General features: G+C 38.5%; 1 protein-coding gene across 2 annotated transcripts in view; it reads right to left on the bottom strand.

Annotated features, from left to right (window-relative positions):
• Positions 1-3,327: 3,327 nt before the first annotated feature.
• PRRG1 (proline rich and Gla domain 1) overlaps positions 3,328-21,209 on the bottom strand; it is a 31,134-nt gene continuing 13,252 nt past the window's right edge. Inside the window, exons 2-4 of one of the 2 annotated variants that reach the window (XM_072027606.1) lie at positions 19,119-19,168; positions 14,771-14,931; positions 3,328-7,270 (exon numbers count right to left, since the gene is read on the bottom strand). In XM_072027606.1, the coding sequence (XP_071883707.1) occupies positions 6,749-7,270; positions 14,771-14,931; positions 19,119-19,128 (693 nt within the window). In that variant the 5' untranslated portion in view covers positions 19,129-19,168 and the 3' untranslated portion in view covers positions 3,328-6,748. The remainder of the gene's footprint in view (positions 7,271-14,770; positions 14,932-19,118; positions 19,169-21,209) is intronic. The other variant, XM_072027603.1, reaches the window with a different exon arrangement.

Below are 21,209 nucleotides of genomic sequence, written 5' to 3'. Positions count from 1 at the left end.
GCTTTGGATGCTTTGCCGAGCTCAGGCTCCCTCAAGCAGTGACTGCTGCTCTGCAGGGTGCGGTGCTGGGCAGGCTCATGCTGGTGCAGGTGGCAGAGCCAGGCCATGCAGGCACAGGTGGATAAGCCAGATCACGCTCTGCTCCTGGGAAAGCATCACGAGCATGTACATTTGAGCAACGTTTTGTTCTCTGCTGGCCCTGTGCCTCAGCCACCTCTGGTAAGCACCCACATGCAGCGAAGAGGAGCTAAGCCATTACAATATACTTATTGTGGGCAAAACCCGCAGGAGCACCACCATACAATTGCCAGGCTTGTACTAATTGCCGGGGTGGCTGCCCTCCTCCCAACCCACATGTCTTGCTAGCCTGGCAGCCAGGCTGCTGCCCACGCAACACGAAGCTGTGCCACCCATCCCTGGCTGCACATCAAGCCCTCTCAGATTCAGTGGGCCCTCTCAGAGTAGCAGATACAGCCTCAGTTTTGAGGTCAGCATTTATTTATTGCATGAAAAGCAGCTTTTTTTTTCACTTTAAAGTTGATATTTACCTTCCATCTTCCCCACTTGGCAGGTGCTTTCACAGGAATTTGCTTACCGTTGCCTCCCACTGCTAGCAAATGAATATGCATGTGCCCAGACTTTATCGTTCTAGTACAGCTGAACTTGTAGGTGAGTTGGAAACAACCCAAGCAACGATTCCACGTGGCTGTTAATGGGAAAGGTGCTATTAGAGACATCAACCAAGCATTCAGATGCCAAGTGACTGCATGCAAAGAGGAGATTAAGAGATAAATCCCACTACTGGGCTGCACAGCAGAAATCAGAGTGGAGTTCTCTGGTTTTATTTAAAACTCTAGTGAGGTGGGTTCATTAGAAAAATCCTGTCCCACCAACTCACCTTCCAGGTAGATGCAGATGAATATACCTGCCCCCTGAAAGAACAACCTATGGCTATAATATAAGCACAAACAGAAAAACAGACAAAGACACACACAAAAACATCAGTAATTTATTAGTAAATGGAAATAAATGACTTCTGAGAAGATGACTTAGCAGTGTCAGCCAGGGAATATTTTAGAGCAGGTCACATCATCCTTCATTTTCTCCAACTATCACTTTTCACAGAAAATCCTGGCAAGAAATGCTGTCTGCAGTGGTTTTGATCTTGGAAACGACCCATCTGTGGTGACTGCTTCAACTGCAGTTAGAAGGTCACAGATAACAGCCTGTGCCTCACGCTGTGTAACAGCAGACTGATGCCTGTATCCGGCCACAAATCCATGCATTCAACCCCTCATTTATGTTCGTCCAGCACTGAAACACTGCATGAGGTGTGACCAAGCCAGCAAGGCATGTGAGCAAGGCATGAAAGGAGACAAGACTGGGTCCCAAGCCCTCACACATACAGACCTTGCAACAAGCAGTTGCTGACTGAACAAGGCAATCCTTGTGCACAGCAAAGAGCTGCCATTGTGTCAGCGATGGCAACTGAGTAAGAAAATAAAGAAAAAAAATAAAATCCAGAGTCTCTGACCTATGGACTTGGTCCAGGGTCTGTTCTGTGGGAAAACATCCTACGCCACTGAAAGGTCAGGGAGACAGCTTGGTACAGACTACTCCTTATGCAGACATTTCATTACTGGGAGCATCTGAATAAATTTTCTGAGTATGTTTCCTTCTTGTTTTAACCTTCTCAACCAGCCCAAGGAGCCACAAAGCTTCCATCTGGAGAAGGAAACGGCAGATCACGCTAAAAGTTTTTGATTTTTTAGTTCTTTTTGTTTCTAAGACAGGGGGAAACAGCACAGTAGCTGGCATGTTTATATTGCATGATATACTGAAACAGGATAGGGGAAAAAAACCTCTCTAACATTCAAGAGTTAAATGGAGAGGAAATACTACATAGTATAGCATAATCGAGAGAATAAAGATGAGGACTTTCTTGCAGTGACTTGTTATTTAGCATTCAATAACCCATCACCAAGTCAGAAATACAATTACTGAGCTCCTACCACAAGAAGAAAAGTGGAATTCAACTTTTTGGCAAAGCTCAAAGTTCAATTACCCTGTAGCAAATCAATCAAATGCATGTGCAGCAAGCAATGAAGTAGTGCAGCTGTTACCTCCCTGCTTTCAGCTAACGTGGCTTTTCTTAAAAATCGGTGGACAGCACTAGGAAATATTTACAAGGTTCACATTATACAAAGATAAAAAGGAATCTATCAGTGTGATTTAGGACAACAGGGAACAGTGTTCAAGGCATACGAAACAAATAATGAACATTCATCACCAGTAACTTGGAGTGATGACTTGGTTTTTATAGACACCCAGATTTACGATACCAGTTCAGCATTATGTCCTCCACATTTCAATAGCTAGAAGCCAGGCAGGCAGAGGCAATCATGCATTGAGCCATGTGCAAACATGTTAGTCAGTGCTGATGGATGTGTGGTCAGGACTCTGGACGTGTATACGCACAGCAAGTGTCACTTAACTGCAAACAGCGCTCTGTTCCACTGACATTGTTCTGAGCTCTGTGAATAAAAACATGCCAACAAAGAAAGTGAAGCGCTACACTATGCGTATGACAGCTTGGGAAGTTCCACACAGTTCCTCTTTTTGCACTTTTATGACTATTTTTGCACTTTTCTTTTTTTTAAATGACTGGTATAAAACTGCACTTGTGTTCATGACTCGCCTTCTGTAATGCTTCACTTACCTCTTCAGCAGACTCCAGTCATACAGTAAGCTAGTGAAAAATACCAGGGATGTATCTCATTTACCAGCAGCTGAGTGAAAAAGGACAACACAAAGTTTCTCAGCTGGAATGGATATCTTTAGTTTCTAGCACATATCACTATAAAAGGTCTTTTTATTGCTATTAAAGCATCATTCATTCATTCATTGCAGAAGGAATCACAGAGCCGATGCAAAATTCTACACTCATTCTTTTAAACGGCTGAAGCCAACGATGAAATTGAGTCATCTTGACTACATTTTTTTCTACTGTGTACTGTTTCCTTTTGTTGTAACAAAGAATAATTTCTGCTTTCCCTCTCTGCTTGTGACTTTTATTTAACTATGGCTACAACAAATACTTTCCTTTAATGGAAAATAACGAAATTCACACATCTTGATATTCTTTCAGAAGTCTAATTTTCATCAATCTACCCAAACCCAAAATTATATTTTAAATTATCAAAAAAAAAAATTTGATTCACTGCAACTGATAATGTACATTTAACAATCAATGGAAATTGAAAGGACACCACTTAAACATACAGTTAATACTACAGTTGTGTAGAATTGATATTTTGAAGCACTCGAGGCATTTAAAAATTTTTATTTAGCATATCCAAAAACAAATGTTACAAAAAATTTTCTATAAACATAGGCAAGAATGTTTAAATACGATAATTTAATGTAAACCAAATCCCTTTAAAATACTCAATACTGTAATCAGAGGTTATTTACACCCAGTGAAGACAGAACAACCTCCACTAATGCTAATCATCATCTAAGCACAATTAATTTCCATAATTTCTTAAAGAGTGACACTTAAATATGAGATAGTTCTAGTGGGTAAATCATCTGAGTTCTAATACAAGATGAAATTTAGTGTTACATTCAAAATTGGAAAAGCAGTATCCTGACTGTTCATGTCATCAGTGAAGGCAGTACTGCATTTCAGACTTGGAAAACCTTCAGAGAAGTACAAAGAGAAATTCATAATGTTTATTGCATGATAATGCAATTATCAGGATAACAATACTCAGCAAGTGCCCTGGAAAACAAAGCTGTATAAAAACCCACTACAAAAGAAATTTTATTCTTCAATCAGATCAAAAAAGCCAGCCACAAGTCTAAATTACTTTCCCGCATTTCACAAAGAAAAACAAAATATTTGGTAATTTGACATTATTCCAACAAGAAGAAAGCTGTTCATGTCTCAGAGGAAATACATTTGGATAACTGACACATGCAGATTTTATTTGTTTATGAAAGTTTATTCACCAAGACTTAAATTTATAGCCCAAAATAGCATTCATACTCACGCGCATGGATGCAGAAAAGGCATGGTCCAATAAAGTCTAGTCACAGATCATTTTCAATATTTGGTTGTGGCTTTTTTGGGAAGTCAAACAAGTTTGCATTGCACATAAAAGTATCTCCAGGATGCAGTAACATATTCTACTTAAGAAATCAAGTGTGAAAGCCATTAAAACTGGTAGTGGAACACAGACCAACAACGACAACAAAAAAAAAGGTGGCTCATCTCTAAACCAGATTGCCCATGTTCAGGGGTAGACAGCTGCTGAATGACCTAATGTGAACTTGGTGATCTCCATGCATTTCCTACATGAAAGTCATATATCCAAACAGAAAAGTTACTGCTAAAACTGCCAGCTGTGCTGGCAGGCACAGAGGATGCCAATATGGCATGGACATTGATACCAGCTCTTTGAGGTGGCTCCTGCAGACTGAGATGAGGCACTTTGTTTTGGTAATGTCTGGCTAAAGGCAGTATAACTGTTGCTCAGTATAAAAGGAGCTTTAACTTCTACAAGTGGCAATTTAGGTCTTTACACCAGAGCTAAAACCACTTCAAAAGAAAAGGTCGGACAGTCTAAAAACAAGATCCAGGCAATTCTTACCACAAATGCCCAAAACATGTTGCAATCATCTGCCCAATATCTGTCATAAATAATAAATATAAATAAGTCTTATCTTTTTTACTACACTTTGGCCTGGAGTTCCATTCACTAACTCCAATAAATTTGCCTTTGCGACTGAAGAACCCCAGTAGACAATTTAGATAGCCTACTCGTTGCCAAAAATGAGAATATAAAATTAATCACAGGATCCTAACTTCATTTGTCAATCCACTGTATCACATCATTACAGAAGTGTGCCTAAGCACATCCATGTATGATCATACATTTCTTTTCGGCCATTTTCTGTAAACTTCCTTAGATAAAAGATGGGCCAAGGTGCCATGAGATAGTAGATGCCAGGATGCATCTCAGAAATTAACTGAGGACATTAGCAGTGGTTTGAAATGGATGGCACTGGTGTTTCATTTGGAAGAAGATACAGCTTCGGTTTTTTGTTTTAAGAAAACCAACATAACCCAGTAATCTTTCAGGGCTAAATACATTTCAATTAGTGCTAGCTGATTAGTAGAAAACAACAATACTGAAGTTAATGCCATGTTACGTTGGTGTGAGAAGAAAAAATTGAAATGAATACTGATAAGCTAAACTGAATTATCAACTCCTAAATTAAGCAGGGAAAAAGAACCACCACACTACAGCTTGCATCAGCTCAATTATCAATAGTATCTAAACCACTTGGTTGAAATTCTATAGAAGCCTCTACTTTAACTTGCATCAAGCCTGACAGAAACACACATCTCTTCAGCCTTGAAAAGTCACTCCAAACTAACACTTGGGTCTATTCTTAGTTGTGTTCTTAGAAATGCAACACAGTGGGTCCTCATGGTTTGGCCCAACGTCAGGTAAACTCTACAGCTCACTTATGGAGATAGCTGAGCCGTGCTGGCCACACTGTTTCTGCAGCCAGCCTAGATTAGCGTGCTTCCCAGCACCTTACTTGAACAAGCAAATGTGAAATCAGCAATAAATACTTCAGCTGTTGAAAAGAGGTACCAAAATGCCTGCAATGGATTTCTATAGCCCTTAATACAAGATACACATATGGTACATCTAAGTATGCAAGAGGCAAAATATTATCAGGATTTGAGGAAGGGGATCTTACTGTTAGGGAAAAAAAGTCACACACCAAATGCTTTTGCTTTTCCCAATTAAAAAGAAGCGTAATATCTTTGGGTTCATACGTTTATGGATAACGGATAAAATCCTGGTCCCAGTTAAGACTACGCTACTTTTGGTATATGCTTCCAAATAAGCAGGATTTTATCCAATCTTCAGCATTTCCTTCTTTAGTGTTGCATCAGTTTTCAAATTGTAAAGTTAACATATGCACACTTCTCATCCCTAGAGCACAGGAATAAAAGCCATATAGGAAAACTGAAAGGAAAAGCAGAACAAAAAAAGTACTCTTAAATTCACTAATTACTGTCTTCAATTAGATTCTAAACATGAATTGTAAAAGCAAAAGCTTTAGAATTCACCTTCTCTGCTAGGGCTCTGAAATTATTGCTATTAAGCCAGCATACTCTAATATACTGGTTTGAACACAAAGGCATACTGCTCTTGACCACCTAAAGGCCCCAAATAGGATGCAGCACATAAAAATCCAAGTGAGAAAAAGGAAATGACCAGACAAGAGGCAATACTGAAAAATTAGTCCCCTTTGGTGTAAATAAGTTTCTAAAACATTGCTGAACAATTCTCCATCTCAGGCAATTCTGAGATTTTGCATCAAGAAGGGAAGGGGATTCCACAAATCTCGTGGGGAATGTGGACAGCATTTGGAATAAAACAAGTGACATCCCTCAAAGCAAAGATACTTTTGAGAAATACGACAGAGCACCACATTTGTACATGCACTTACACTCTCAATACAGGTTCCTTTTAAGACCCGCTACAGAGGAAAAAGAAATCCAAGACCCAAAAAACAAGTGATTCTTAAACAAAAAATGGAAGTTCATTATACAGGTCCATTAAATTACAGAAATGCATAATAAGCCAAGATAAAGTGCTACAAAACGGTTAGTAATTTTTTTTTATTTTTATTTTTTGAAGTCCATAGCATTTTTCCTGTTTTACTTAGTACTGGTGATAACAGGAGATAGTGCAATTGCAGTGGCTGAACTGGAGTTCACAATGTCTTCGTATTGTGGGGGTGGATCTAAATGTTGTTCAGTTTCACTTCTCATACTGATTTCACCAGTGGCTTCCTCATAGGAAGGAGGAGGATCACAGTTTGACAGCCTTGTGGATATTGAGTCTGACTGTGCATCCGTAAAGCTCAGACCTCCAGGAGAGAGCCCACTGACTTCATACATTTCCTCCTGTGGGGAATGAACAATGCTGAGAGGCTGCGGAAGCGAACCTCTGCCGTCAGACACAGCACCATCACCCATCGCTTCGTGGGCTCCCCTACGCACGTACACCGACTGTCTACGTGTTTTCTTTTTAAACAGGCATCTCCATATGACAAAAATGACAATGAGGATAACGAAAAGGCCAATGATTAATGGAAATGCAAGGTAAAATGAATACCAGCTATGTCCTGTGTTACTTTCTCCCTGAAGTCCATTTTTGTAGACTTTCCAGAACTCCTTCTAGAAGAGCAAGACAGGATATGTCAGAAACGATAAGACAGTAAAAAGCAAAAGAACAAAACAAACACTTTAATCAATCAGTTGCAAATGAATGAGGAAAAAATGGCATTTTAAATACTGATGATCAAAATGAGAACTGGTATGAATAAGCACACAAAATAAATTTTCAAATTTTCTTCTGATGTGTTCAGTGATACAAAAGGCTTTTTTTTTTTTTTTTTTTTTTTAAATATTTCTTAACACCCATTCCTTGCTACTTGTAACAATCCTGTATTGGCACTTAATATTTAAAAACCTGCAGCGTAGACAGGAATAAGCAGGAAATCTAATCTGCATGCACATCAGCCATGGGGTGGATCAAGATTTTTCAGCACCACTCAAGCTCAAAGTTATTATTTATTTTTTAATTATAATGCACTGATACAATTTGACAGGGAAATATTGTTCCAGAATGTCAGACCAATTTAGCAAAGCACAACTATTTTGAACTGTCATTTCATAAATCAGACTTCTCCCATCCTCTGGCTCATAAAGCAGTTGTTGTCAGCATATTCTAAGTTGCTTCAAATCCTCTCTTCATAGTTAAATATAGCTTCATCAATGTGAGAATATTACACAACTTACTTATTATATTCTAGAAACTTTGACAACACAAGTACAGATACAGGGAACAGTGAAAAGTGAAAATACAAACAAGGGAAAACAAAGATGAAGGGGGATACTACTACTTTAAATACTTTTTGCTGTATTATTAATATGCAAAAACAGGAGCACAAAGATCACATCACTATCCAATATTCTCTAGAGTGAATGCTATGCAAAGCTACTACAACGAAAACATACCCTGCCTCAAAGATGTAGTCATCCTTGTCTGTAATGTATGATCTCTGTCAATAAATACTTCCACTGTGTTTTATAGCCATGTATAATTTAATTAAAAAAACAAAATCCCTGCCAGAAATCCTGATCTCTTTAGCTTCCTTTAAAAAATGCAGAGACCTGACCTCTTCATATTCACAGTAGCATCTACTTTAAATAACACACATATCGTATGCAAGAATTAAAAAAAAAAAATACTCACCAGGAAAAATGACATTGCCATTTCTCAGTTATTAGTAAATTCGGGCTGCAGACTGACTTTGTGGACAAACAAATTAGATCTATATCCCCCCCTCAGTTCAGGACTGCTGCCACATGAGCAGCATTACGTAAGTATTGCCACCAAATTGATCTCAGCCTGAGTCCAGAAGCAGTCTGGCCTCTTTAGTGTGAAGGCTAAGCTTGCTCTGTGCAAAGCTGGGACCTGGACAATGTGGGTAAAACGCTCACTATGATTCTAAGAATATACAAAGGATATACTAAAGTTAAGAACAAAGCCATTTTGCAAGTCATCACAATGCCCCACTGATATGAACCCCCTGGTTTAAATCATCTCAGCTAAGTCAGGCAGCACTGACTTCAAACAAAGCAAGCAAGTCTTGGAAGATGGGCTAACCCCTCTAAATACCTCTCTATGAGGGCCTGGATGCACTGTCCCACAGTGAAGCCCAGAGCAACTGTGCTGACTTTGGGAAAGCTTATGGGGAAAAAAAATAACATTAAAAAAAATGAAATTAGCTGCACAGCTGAGGCCTATGGTTCTCTGCATGATAGGAAAGAAAAGAAACAAAACCAAACACTCCATCTTTCCCCACCAAATCAATAGGCAATTAGGAAGATCTGTTACCTATTACCTTTCCAGCTGGTTTGAATAAAACAAACTAAATCTTAAATTGAATAAATAATAAATATGTTCTCAACTAAAAAAGCAGAAAAATGATTCATTAGCATTATTAACCACTATTGTCTGTACTGGAACCACGCTTCCCACTTCACTGCTCTGCTACCTCAGCAGTGGCAAAGGAATGATACACAATGTTTATTTCTGAGGCAAAAACTGCAAAGATTTACTGAAAATCAGCAAATATACTATGCAAGGGTGCATCCTTTTAAAGACTACATAGAGGAGAACAGTAGTTTTTGATGAAAAATAAAAAAAACAGTTCTGCTTTTGTAATGTATTTTATGTTGGACACTGTAGAGGAAATGCACTATCTACAGTGTAAGGATTGTAAACTGTGATTGGTATTTTAGTAAAGTTTCCACATCACTTCTAGCTCAGCATTATCTGCTGGAGAAGTGTCCCTGTACCTCCTTCATGAAGCTGACATCCCAGCATTGCTCCTTGTCACTCTTGTCACCAGAGTGGCAGGCAGGCAGTTCGGAATAGGTGACATGGGAGTGGGGTGGCATGATGGGGGGTGGTCAAGTTAATGGTGACCAGACAGGTGCATAAAGAGCTTCATGTAAGAATTTAAATTGCCGTAAGGATTAAAGTAGTTTAGTGTCCACTTTCATTTACGAGCGAGGCAAAAGAAATTCCAAGGCACTTCGGACACTCACTCATCTGCCGAAAATTGCAGTGTTTCAGGTCTGCAGCTGTATTACAGAGACAAAGGAATAAAGTTCCTCCCAGGTGAAAAACTGCTAAGAAACACTTGTTTAGTCACTCTGAAAAATGTTTTCTTTTAATTTTCCCCTTTAAAAAAGAACTTCTTAGTGTATTAAACTGGAGGTTTCCAGCTTGCAGTTTTGCAAGCCAAATATCAAAGCGAACCACAAAGACTGTTAGCTCCAGAATTTATGGGAAGTGCAGCAAACTAATACTGCAGCTTCGAGTTACCCAGCTGCCAAGCAGCTCCCCCCTCTGCTCTGTCATCCCACAGCTGTGCTGCATGGTAAAGTGATGGCACACAAGGAGGACAAGCTACCTGGTCAGTCAAATAATGCCCATCACCAAACAGAACCAGGGGGAACTCGGATGAATTTGCACAGTGTGGGAGTTGGTACAATCTGCTATGAAAAAAGAGAGGGAAATAATGAAATCCCAGGAGGTAGCTGCAGAACTCATGCAGAAGTTAAAGGGTAATTTGAAAGTTGGAACACTTACAGCACAAACATCCCTTCCGTAGTGGTTGGTCTCTTAAACCAAGGAAACAAAAGAGGACTGTCTTTCTACTTGAGAAAACTATGAACTCGTGATTTATGAAAAGGACACTCCAGCAATCATTTACCCTCAAGCACTGCATAGCTGGGCTGAAAAACTAAGTTAAGCAGGCCACAGAATCAGATAACTTGCAATGGAAAAGACTTATCATCATCTAGAATAAGTTACCACCAAGAACTACTTTTCTGCATATTTCCTACTGCTTTAGCATATCCAATTTGAAACAAAAAGAACTCTCAAGGGCATCACACACAGACATTTATGGACAAGTTGTCAGTTTTTTTTTTCCCTTGTATGTCTAATACTTCACTATTTTTATCTATTCTGAACAGAGTCAACTTCAGTCAACTGGATCTGAACACTGAATTAAACAAGGGGTCCACATGAACGTTAAGAGTCTTGCACACTGCTGTGAATTTCAGCAGAGGCCTTTACTACATTTGGCAGCACTGTCAACCTCAAATGACTCTTGATCCATTGTCTGACTTGTCTTAAAGTTGGACTAATAATATGCCAATCAGAAGAGTGTTTAGCATTCAGTAGGTAAAGGATATGAACAAAGCAGTAACGGGCAGCGAGAGTATCTGCTACACTGTTTTCTTCTGGTATGACCTCAATTTCAGATGACAGGAAAGAATTCACATCTTCTCTTCTGGGTATTTATCCAGCATTCACAATTAGATACAAACTGATGCTAGAAGCCTTATTTGATCAAGTCATTTTAGATCTGGTGCCAAGTTTTAAGTTGCTTTCTAAGCTTTCTAGTGGTTTGGTTTTTTTTTTGTTTGTTTTTTTTTTGAGTTGTTTTCCTAGATTAGAGCTATACAGTGGATCTTGCAACTTCTGCAATATTTAAAATAAAATTTGTGTTAGTGTTCTGCATTTTCCAAATATCTGTGATGTTTTTAAAGAAAAAATCTTCAGGCAGTATCATTTAAAAAAATGAGTTAATGGAACTGAAATGAATACCAATGCTTCAGTCACTCCCAGGTATTTTGCACAGTAAACTTTCTGCAAGTCTTTAAGCTTCCCAGCAACTTTTGACTAGCGACCACATACAGTGTTATCTGTATGCTACAGCTTCTACATATGAATAGCTTTAGGTCAGGTGTAGGGTTCAGGTAACCCATTATCTTTTGACAACAATTACCACAGATTGCCACAAAGAGCGTAAACATAGCCAGGCAGTGATCTCTCCCAGCTTTTACATCTTTGTACTTCAGAAACTTCCCTCAGCCAAAGCTGATCACTTTTATTCAATGGTCCCAGACTGATTTACCAATATTATTTTACTCTTTTATATCCTCCTTTTCTGAAGCTATGTAAGCTTTTAGCATCCAAGATGTCTTGTGGCAAAGCAGTTCACAGCTCCACTACCTGTGGTGAGAAGAGATGGGTCTATTTGCTCTGAATCTGCACCTTCTCATCTCCTGTGAGGTCCTTTTATCTCTCCCGTCAGAAAAATGTCAAACAACTCCTCTGTTCAATCTTCATACTCCTTACAGACATCTACCACAAATTCCCTGATTCAACTATTTCCAATACGTTGCTGTTATAAAAGTATTTTCATCTCTTTAGTCATCTCTCTGGTCCTCTGGAGCTTCCCCAGCTACTTCTTTTATTTATTATTTTATTTATTTACTTATTTTATCTTTTTAAGAGATAGGGAGGTCAGAGCTGTACACGATATGTTCAAGATGCAGGTGCACAGCTGTGTAATTGCGTTTTCCATTTTGTTCTCTATGCCTTTACTAGGATTCTTAACTTTCAGGTTTTTGTTTGACTGCTGGGCATTACTAAGCCAAATTTTCACTGATGATTTATAAATTTGGATCTTGTTCACAATGCAAACGTACATATAAGAAGCATTCCCTTTTCCCCAGCATGCATTACATTCATCAACACTGAATTTTATTTTCTATTTTTTTCCCCCCACAATCAGTACCACACACTTCTGCAAATTCTTTCCTGTCAGCTCTAGCCTTTACTATCCTGACAATATCACCTTTATCATTATCATTTTATATAATATTTCTGAAGATATTGTCCCCAATGCTACACAATATTAAAGGCATTCAATACATGACATCTGCCTGTATACTTAATGTACACAATGCTAAATTCCAAGAAAACCGATATTCATCAAAAATAACCTGAGGGGACTGCTTGGTATTTTAATATTACAAAATCAGATGTAGCCCACCTCCTCAGAAGGTTGCAGGAAAAACAAAGAACCAAGTGGACAAGATTAAAAAAGTACAAAAGGGTGATTATATAAAAGAAAGTTACCATGAGATAAATGGGCTACATACTCTTCTTGAATTCCAGTCTATCTATATTATGAAATCATTGCATCATTGTTATTATGAACATACTACATTACAACCTCAATCTACTGCACCTACATCCCCAAAAATCAAGTCTTACTAAATGGTTTTAAGGATGGATACAACTGCAAGATAAAGGACCAAATAAAGCCTAAGTAGACAATGCTGTTTGGGCATGACCGCACTTTAGCGGAGTTTGGAACCCTAGCAAGGTACCAACAATAGAATTAAGCAACTAAACAAAAAGGATATAGTAGTAGAAATGGATAATGGATCAGGACCTCATTGGTATTTCCCTCTGCACTGCGACAAAGGTTGTAGTACAACAGGAAGCATAACAATTTCTGCTTTAGTATTTCTCAAATACCTCTGCAAGAGAAAGGGTATCTACCAAAACACAGCATGTTCCTCAACATTTAGTAGTGGAAAACAAGCTGAAGTGAGAGGCAACACAATCATAGAGTATCTTGAGTTGGAAGGGACCCACAAGGATCATCAAGTCCAGCTCCTGGCTCACACAAGACTACCTAAAATTAAACAATACGTCTGAGTGTTGTCCAAATGCTCCTTGAACTCCAGCAGGTTTGGTGCTGTGACCACTGCCCTGGGGAGCCTGTCCCAGTGCTGGTCACCAGTTTGACATATTGCTGGTGAACATGTCTAGGCTATTAGTGATACTGTGCTAGATCTTACGTAAGTTGTGTCATTGTACGCACTATTGTTTAATTACACAGTGAGCTATCATTAGGAATAGCCACACCAAGTCAAGTTTGGGACGCAAAAAACACGTCTGTGCATGCACTTTAAAGCTTTGGAAAGAAGAGGATTTGCAGAGACACCATACATCCTTATTACTTAATTTTAATAAAAAAACCTTTCATTCCAGCCTTTTCCACCTTTCCGTGTATGACCACAAACAATGAGATGCCAAGAACTTGAAGTGTCCATTAGGTCTTTACAGTAACCTATATATATATATATATATATTTTTTTTTTTTTTAAATGTAGAACACAGCCAGTGAGGATTAGGACATATCACCTGTGTAAATTCTGAAAGAAGTTCATAATGCTCCCTGATTGCTTATTAGCCTTGCCTGCGCAATTTCCCTGTGCAAAAACATGAGAGATGGAAACTTTGACTTTTGCATTAAATATGTCAGATGACACCATCAAAAGCTTACATATTGTTCTTATTAGTTGGGAGGAAATTTGAGATATGTTGGGTATAACGTGCAGCTATTGCATGCAGAGCCATTGGCCCACAAGCTTCTTTTAATTAGAGAAGCCAACAGACTTGCACAACAATTCTGTGTGGGCAGTATCTGCTTCATTCCAGTCAAGTTAATATATCACTGCCCTTGCATAACATACAGCAGCACTGAAATTGTTACTCTTTCCATATTTTAGATCACTGCTGCTTAACAATACACTCAGAGGGCCTGCAGAAGTTACCTTTTAAGAAGGACATTTATCTATTCTTATTTTTAAGACTGAATTATCTGGCCACTGAACACTTTGTCCAGCTACACTTGCACATGGGATATAAAGGTCTTTTTAAAATGGAACACTTTTTGATTTGTGTGCTCATTTCATGTGAACATATTCCATAAATAAGTTAAGGGGCAAGGTAAGTGAACACTTGTGACCTCTGCTTCTATATATTCCCTGTAATAGTCCCAATGCCATCATTTCATCCAAGCAACACAACAGCATCCGTGATATGTAGGTCAGACTTAAGAGTGTGGTGATACGAAAACCAGTACACATGCTATTTCGGTAAGTAGTGCTGCCAAACTACATAATGACAGTTTTGTCCACATTTCCTCAAGTGGGGGTATTTATTCATGTTCCTTTTCTTCTCAGCTGCCAATTTTCACGTTTTTTTAAAGAGCATAATTATCTTTGAGAATTCTGTTGCCTTCAAATTCAGTTTAATTTGGATGAAAGATTTGAAATTTATTGCTGTGGAGTCTAGCCATCTCCCCTGTAGGCCTTATTTGCTTAAAGAACAATGTCAAAAGGAAAAAACAGATCTAGGGGAATGTTAGAAAGCATACAAATATTCAGCACACCCCAAAATTAATATCAAAACACCCCACCCATCTACAAATATACATCAAAACGTACCGTCTTTTCTTCATTTTCAAAAGCTTCTCTTGCTTCTTCATAGGTACAGATTTCTTCTCTGCATTCATGTTCTATATCACCTTGCTTTAATTCTTCCAAAAATTTGTTGGCTCTTGGATATCTTTTTAACACAGAATTGGCTTTGTTCTCTGTTAAGAACACTGAATAAGAGGAAAGACAAGAAAGGTTACTACTGAAATAGATACCCAAAACCTCATAGTAAAACTACTCAAAGAAAACACGTCTGAGAAACTAAAATCTTTTTTTTCCGAAGTCTTCCCCTTTATTTAACATGATAAAAGGTTCGTTCACTATTATGAGCATTTGAGACTACAATTTCAGTAGTTATTGCTACTTCATAAACTTGATGGACCCCAGTTCCACATCATGTTCATGTAGGCTTAAACAAGACTGAAGCCTGTGCCTGAGAAGAGTGCTCAGAACAGACAGGCATATGCTCAGCTCAAGTAATTTCTTAAACTAAGATGACACAGAGCAAACAAAACCTGCTTGTGAACATCAAAAAAGATATCTGCAACTGCCTGAGGGTATCACAGCCACAATACTCAGAAGTTTTTGATGACATAAATATTTCTGAATATTACCTAGTCATACACACCAGAACAGCTGCCTTTATCAAAGTTTAATTCCATCTGTTTTCTTAAGCAACTTTGAAGTAGACTTGCTGCCTTCACTCCAGAAATGTCAGCCAAGAAACAGCAACTCTTTTGGGGATGTAGAAGTAGTCTGTTTTCTTAAATCATACACAAAACCCACTTTATTTGATGAATCAAGTCAAATAACCCCAAAAGACAATCACAGTTATGACAAAGGTATTCTTTGCTTTCCTTAGTTTTCTGTTCAAAGAAGAGATCTGGAAGTAATCTTCTGATCCTTTCCTTGAGGGAAAAAATCAATTTCTCTGTCAAACTCCCTGACCAAATGACTTCTACAGGAACACACAGCAACTGAATATTGCACTGATGTTGCACATAGCAAAATTGAGTAGACTGATTTACTCAAAAGTTGTATCTGCAGTGAATAGTGCGGAAATTTTCCAGGTATTTCAGGTCAGGAAGCATAAAGGTCATGCCAACTCAACACCGCCCTTGGCCTCTTGCTGCTAGCAATAGGGAATTGTTATTTAATGCACGTCCATACTAACCCACCCATACTGCCTTCCTGACCTATGCTACCATTTCTTCACTGGTTCATTCACAGCTAGCCTGGGACCTCCAGTATGCCAACAAGACAAACTCTCACTGTTTGCAGAAGGACAGAAACTAAGTGGTTTAAACAATGATTTATCTATGACTTTCTAAGAATCAGTTCGCTACTTTTTTCCTTAATCATCTTATTTGAATACTAAAGCAGGATTTACAGCAAGTCTACAAAGACAGGTCACTATACTTTCCCTTTCTCATAACTTAGATGTGGTAGCATTTTTCAGCAATGAAGATACTACCACAGTTAGGTTCACCTACTTCACGTTAATTTTATTCTCTTAAGTCTCTGTGATGTGTGTACTTTGTTATCAGTCATTAGACAGTCATCTTCCTTTTGAAAAAGATTAAATATTTGAAGATTAAACTGCAATATACCAGTCATTCCTATGCTTTCAGTTGAATACATGTGGTATGTGCATGCACTATACAAATTACATTATTCATAATGCTGCCAGAGATTCAGCACATACAACTCTGCAACTGCTCCTACTGCAATTTTGGTTTCTGATAGCATCACAGACAAATGCAAGAGCATCTCTTACTGTGTAAGTACATAGTATAAACAACACAAATTAATTTTTAAAAATACCTTAAAAAAAAAAAAAAAGATAGCTTCTTTCTATCTCCCACACAGTCCTCCTGACTCCCCTCTAGGCCTGAAGAACCAGCTTGCTTTCCACATGCCTCAGCAATCACAAAGAGTGATGAGGAGGAGGATTTGGCCACATCAGGAAGCCAGCATACAGCCATGTATATGGACGAACTGCCCATGCTCTACCCACTTCTTACCAACTCTTGTGGGCATTCATGAAGTAGAACAAGCTACAGCCAAAACTCTCTTAAAAGTAGCGTCACTGAAGAGTAGATAATGCACTGTAAATCAACAGCTTCCCTTCCTTCAGAGGATAAAACCTAGGGAATTTCATTTCACACATGGAATCCAGCTTCGAAAACAGAAAAAACTATGATAGCTTTGCACTGGATGCAGAGGGAAAAGAAATAGAGAAAACATACAGGTAGCTGACATCATCCTGTTTTGAAACATCTGGCTCCCAGAAAAAAAATAAAAATCTTTGTTTTTACATGCACTTTCCAATTTCTCAAAGAAACAAACACAGTGAAGGTTTAAAAGCTGGTATACCATGAAATACTGCATTCACTACAGATTGTCATGAGTTTCTAGGTAATAGTTTAGTTTTCCAAAAAAAATCTGAAAAAACAGCAAAGCATAAATTTCTCCTGCAAAATGCATTGACAAAGAACAGCAGAGCACTAAAACAATTCAATATTCAAGAATGGTCAATATGGAAGAAAATTCACCTTTTTTGTTTAGCAATTCACATTCAGAAAGTCTCCTCTCACAATACAGCATAGAAAATGCATATCTCAAAAGGACGAAAAAGCCCACTGAGGATAATAAACCCTGCACCATGTTAACCCTGAATGTATCTGCTAAATAACGCTCTGTGATTAGTCCAGACCAGGAATGGCTTTTGACCCTGCAAGACTAGAAAGAATGAAGTATAAAATCGTTCATTAGTTTTGATCTGACATTTTTAAAGCTCTGCATACCCCTTATGACTTTAAATCCTTATTGAGAAGTCAATACCAAGGCTGCAAGGAAACAAAAGCATGCACCGATCAAAGCACTCTTAATGGAGATACTGATTGAAATACGGTGATTTAGTAAGAATCACTCATTGCCTGATGAATCCTATGAAGAGAGATAATGGCGCCATATTGCAGAAACCATGTCGACTTGTTAGTATTCTATGACTGTCATCATGGAGACATTCTGTTATAATTACAGAGGGGGGTGTAAAAAACAAAACAAAACACTTTTTGGGTTGGATTGTCCACCTAACCAAGCTATAACATGGCTGAATTCACTGCAGCTGTTACTACAAAGCTGAAAATGATTAGGGAAGAATGGAGTGGCAAGAATAAAAGAAGTACAATTAAACTTATTTTTTCACTTTGTCAAGGAGATTAACTTACAAATTCAGATAAAATAAAAAAATCAAAATAATGATTTTGGTATTAAGATAGACACAGAACAATCTAAAATCTCTTCTTCCTCCTCATATTTTTATAGAATATAGATGAAGGTATACAACTACCAAATATAATGCATTGGAATACATTTATTTCTCAAACATGCTTGCACTCAGTGCTGTGTATAACTAATACTTGTTTTTTAGCAAGCTCTTATGCATCAGAAAGCTACAAAAAAAAACCTTTCCAAAGTCTTCATTTGACACTATTTTTGGAGAGAGTAATACAGTCTGATCAATTTATTATATGTTCTCAGGAAAACCTGTGGTTTTCTATTCACACAGCGAATAGATATTCTAGCAAGGTGAAGGTCAACCAGAATCAAGAAGAGTCAGGCAAGGGCATGAGTGAGGATAAACACGTCTCAGCCTGCCAGCTGAAGCTATCACAAAGAAAATTGGCTTCAGGTCTGTAGCGACAGAGAAATAGGGAGCTGCAGTGTGGGAAAAGTATCCTGATACACAGAAATGCTGCAGAAGCAAAGCCAAGGGCATTGTGGACACCAAAGCCAGCTCTATTGAGGCTGCTGTTGACACTCCCCTTTTCTGACTCTTTACCAACACCCAAGCAGATTAAAACCTCTAGCAAATACTAGAAGTAAGCACTTTAAATAAAAAGCTGCAGCTACTGATGAATGTGAGTCTTTCTGTAGGTGGTCTTAAAACTATTTGGTTTGCACAAGGGAGAGCAAAGAAAAAACATTTTGATCATCTACTTAGAAAGCTTCTGCTGTGAGAACCTAGTTATTGAAACAAGCTTAGGATGCAAGGCTGGAAAATCAGCTCTGCAGCCAGGTTTCAAAGATCCACGAATGAGTTTGTGATACTCATTATTATGGTCTACATATATATGTCAGAACAGTAGTACAATTCCAATTCAGTTTAGTTTGGACAAAGAGCTCTATCATATGTAATACCAAAATCAGTTCAATAGCACAGAACAATTTTTGTGCAAATTGATTTGGATTTTGAGTGGAGGACAAATCAGGGGGAGTACTTCTTGGGGAAGGCTTCAAAGCTTCACAAGCAAAAGTAAAGAGTACACATTCATATCAAAGTTAAACTTACCACTATCCATGATGATTACTGTCAAGGCACAGAACTTGCAAATATCAAATCTGAAAACGAAAGAGGAAACATCCTGTTGAGTTTGTGAATCATGATGTACTGGGAAAAGTTTATAATAATATATGGGAATCGAGAGAAATGTATCATAGCATTGGAAACCCTGTGGTAAAGATTTATTCCATTCTGAGTTGTATCACTCCTGCATACATATTAGCCTTGGTAGTATAAGAGTGCTATCCAACAAATGATGGCTCTTGAGAAAGGGTGAATGCTTCAACCTTTTTCAAAGCATTTCATATTTAGAATAGGCAAAGATACTTGTCTGAAATACGTATATATAATTTTAAAATAATCTGCAACCTCTGTTTTACCCAAATCAACTTAAAAGGTTAAACTACTTGTATCTTATCTAAGATGCAAATTCACTCTGCAGAGAACATCATGTCAGCTCATTACCTCCAGTCTATGGATCAGATTTCTGAGATCAGAATGAACACATGCAAATTCAGAGGCTAGTGATTAAAACGGGGTGCCTGCATTAAGTTCGAGGGTAGAACAAGACCTGCAATTTGGCAAAGGATCTTGCCATACATATAAGGATCCCAGCCTGGCCTACAAGAACTTACATGTACATTATACCTCATCTTGGAAGGAGAACAGACAAAAGATGCACTCAGGCAAGAAAAGGCCCGAAGCTCATTGTACCCACCAGGCAGAGAGCCAACAGGAGCCACACCTGAAGGCTGCAATAGCTAGCTGACAGACTGTTTTCAGTTTCCTGGAGTCTTCATTAGTATGAGAAAAGTTACGAAAATAAAAGCTTTCAGCAAAGGACTGGAAAGGTGCAGCTGTCTAACCAGGCTGGTAGAACACCACATGAGGTTAAAGATTTTTTACTAATACATTACCAACTCCTAAAGATTAGCATTAGTTCTACTTCAGAGACCAAGTTACACATCAACATATCATCCCATACTCCTGCCCACAATCTCCTTAAAACCAAAACCTCACAGGCAAACATCTCCATAAAAAAGTGTTAATAGTGTACAAATCTTGGCTGTAGCTACTGTAATAGAGAGGGAAAGTTAAAGCTTCCAGCACAGCCCTGCCAACACTAATTTGTCTAGCAAGAGCAGGATGCAATACTAGTGAGAAATGCTGCTGAAGTGAATGGAGCTCTACAAAAACATCCCAGTCTGCTAACAGAACTGTAGGACTGGGACCATAGGAAATGTGGGACAGAGGAGTAGACTGATTTTAAAGCAAGCTCATCAAGTCCCTGTGAAGGTAAATAAATGCAAATAAATAGTGAAGATTAAAGCACTGAAGTCTCACCACCATGTTTAGTATATCATTACTAAGTATGGTAGGGTAACAGAAGCAGAGGGCTTACAATTTTTTTCAGGACATATACAGTCTCCTCCATTAGCCTTACTTTTTCTCAGCAGACTGCTCTGTGCAAAGACAAACACATCTTTGATGCTTGCTTCTTCAATAAAACTGAGATCAGCACAGCTTTCTGGTTAGTCCCATTTTTACCACCCAAATATTTGCGTTGAAGAAATTGCCAAACTTTTAGTAATAAACAGGTCACAAAAAATCTGTTTACTGGTAACTGTTTGTTTTGTCTGAAACAACGTGAGTTTCTTTCCCCATTTATTATCCTCCAGTTTCAGGCAGCCTCCTTGCAACAGCTCCTCAAACAGCATTAAGAGCAATAGAGGAGCAAGACCCATGAGCAAGACCCTCTCCCACCCTCAGCTCAGCTGCTGTAACGCAGTACGTGAAGTGAATCTTGCCAAGCTTCTTCCCTCTTAACTGGAACTTCTTTTTATTTTTATTACATTTTGGTTAGTCTTTAATATTTCAGCCTTATAACAAATAACTTGAGGGTGGATTTCAACATCAGCACTTAAGAAAATACAGAAGAAACATCCCCATCCACACTCACTGAGTCACAACCAGATGGCTCTGCCTACAGGGAGGTCTGGTGAAAACGTGGGCCCTGGTGTCCCTCTTCCCTGCTAAGGGAAGTTTTCCACCAGGAGCTGAGTCTTACACTGTCTAGGTGTGCAGTGCTGCCTTTGCATC

This window comes from Anas platyrhynchos, chromosome 1 (assembly GCF_047663525.1).
Source record: "Anas platyrhynchos isolate ZD024472 breed Pekin duck chromosome 1, IASCAAS_PekinDuck_T2T, whole genome shotgun sequence".
In the NCBI taxonomy this organism is placed as follows: domain Eukaryota; kingdom Metazoa; phylum Chordata; class Aves; order Anseriformes; family Anatidae; genus Anas; species Anas platyrhynchos.
This window is presented reverse-complemented; position numbering and strand designations above follow the sequence as displayed.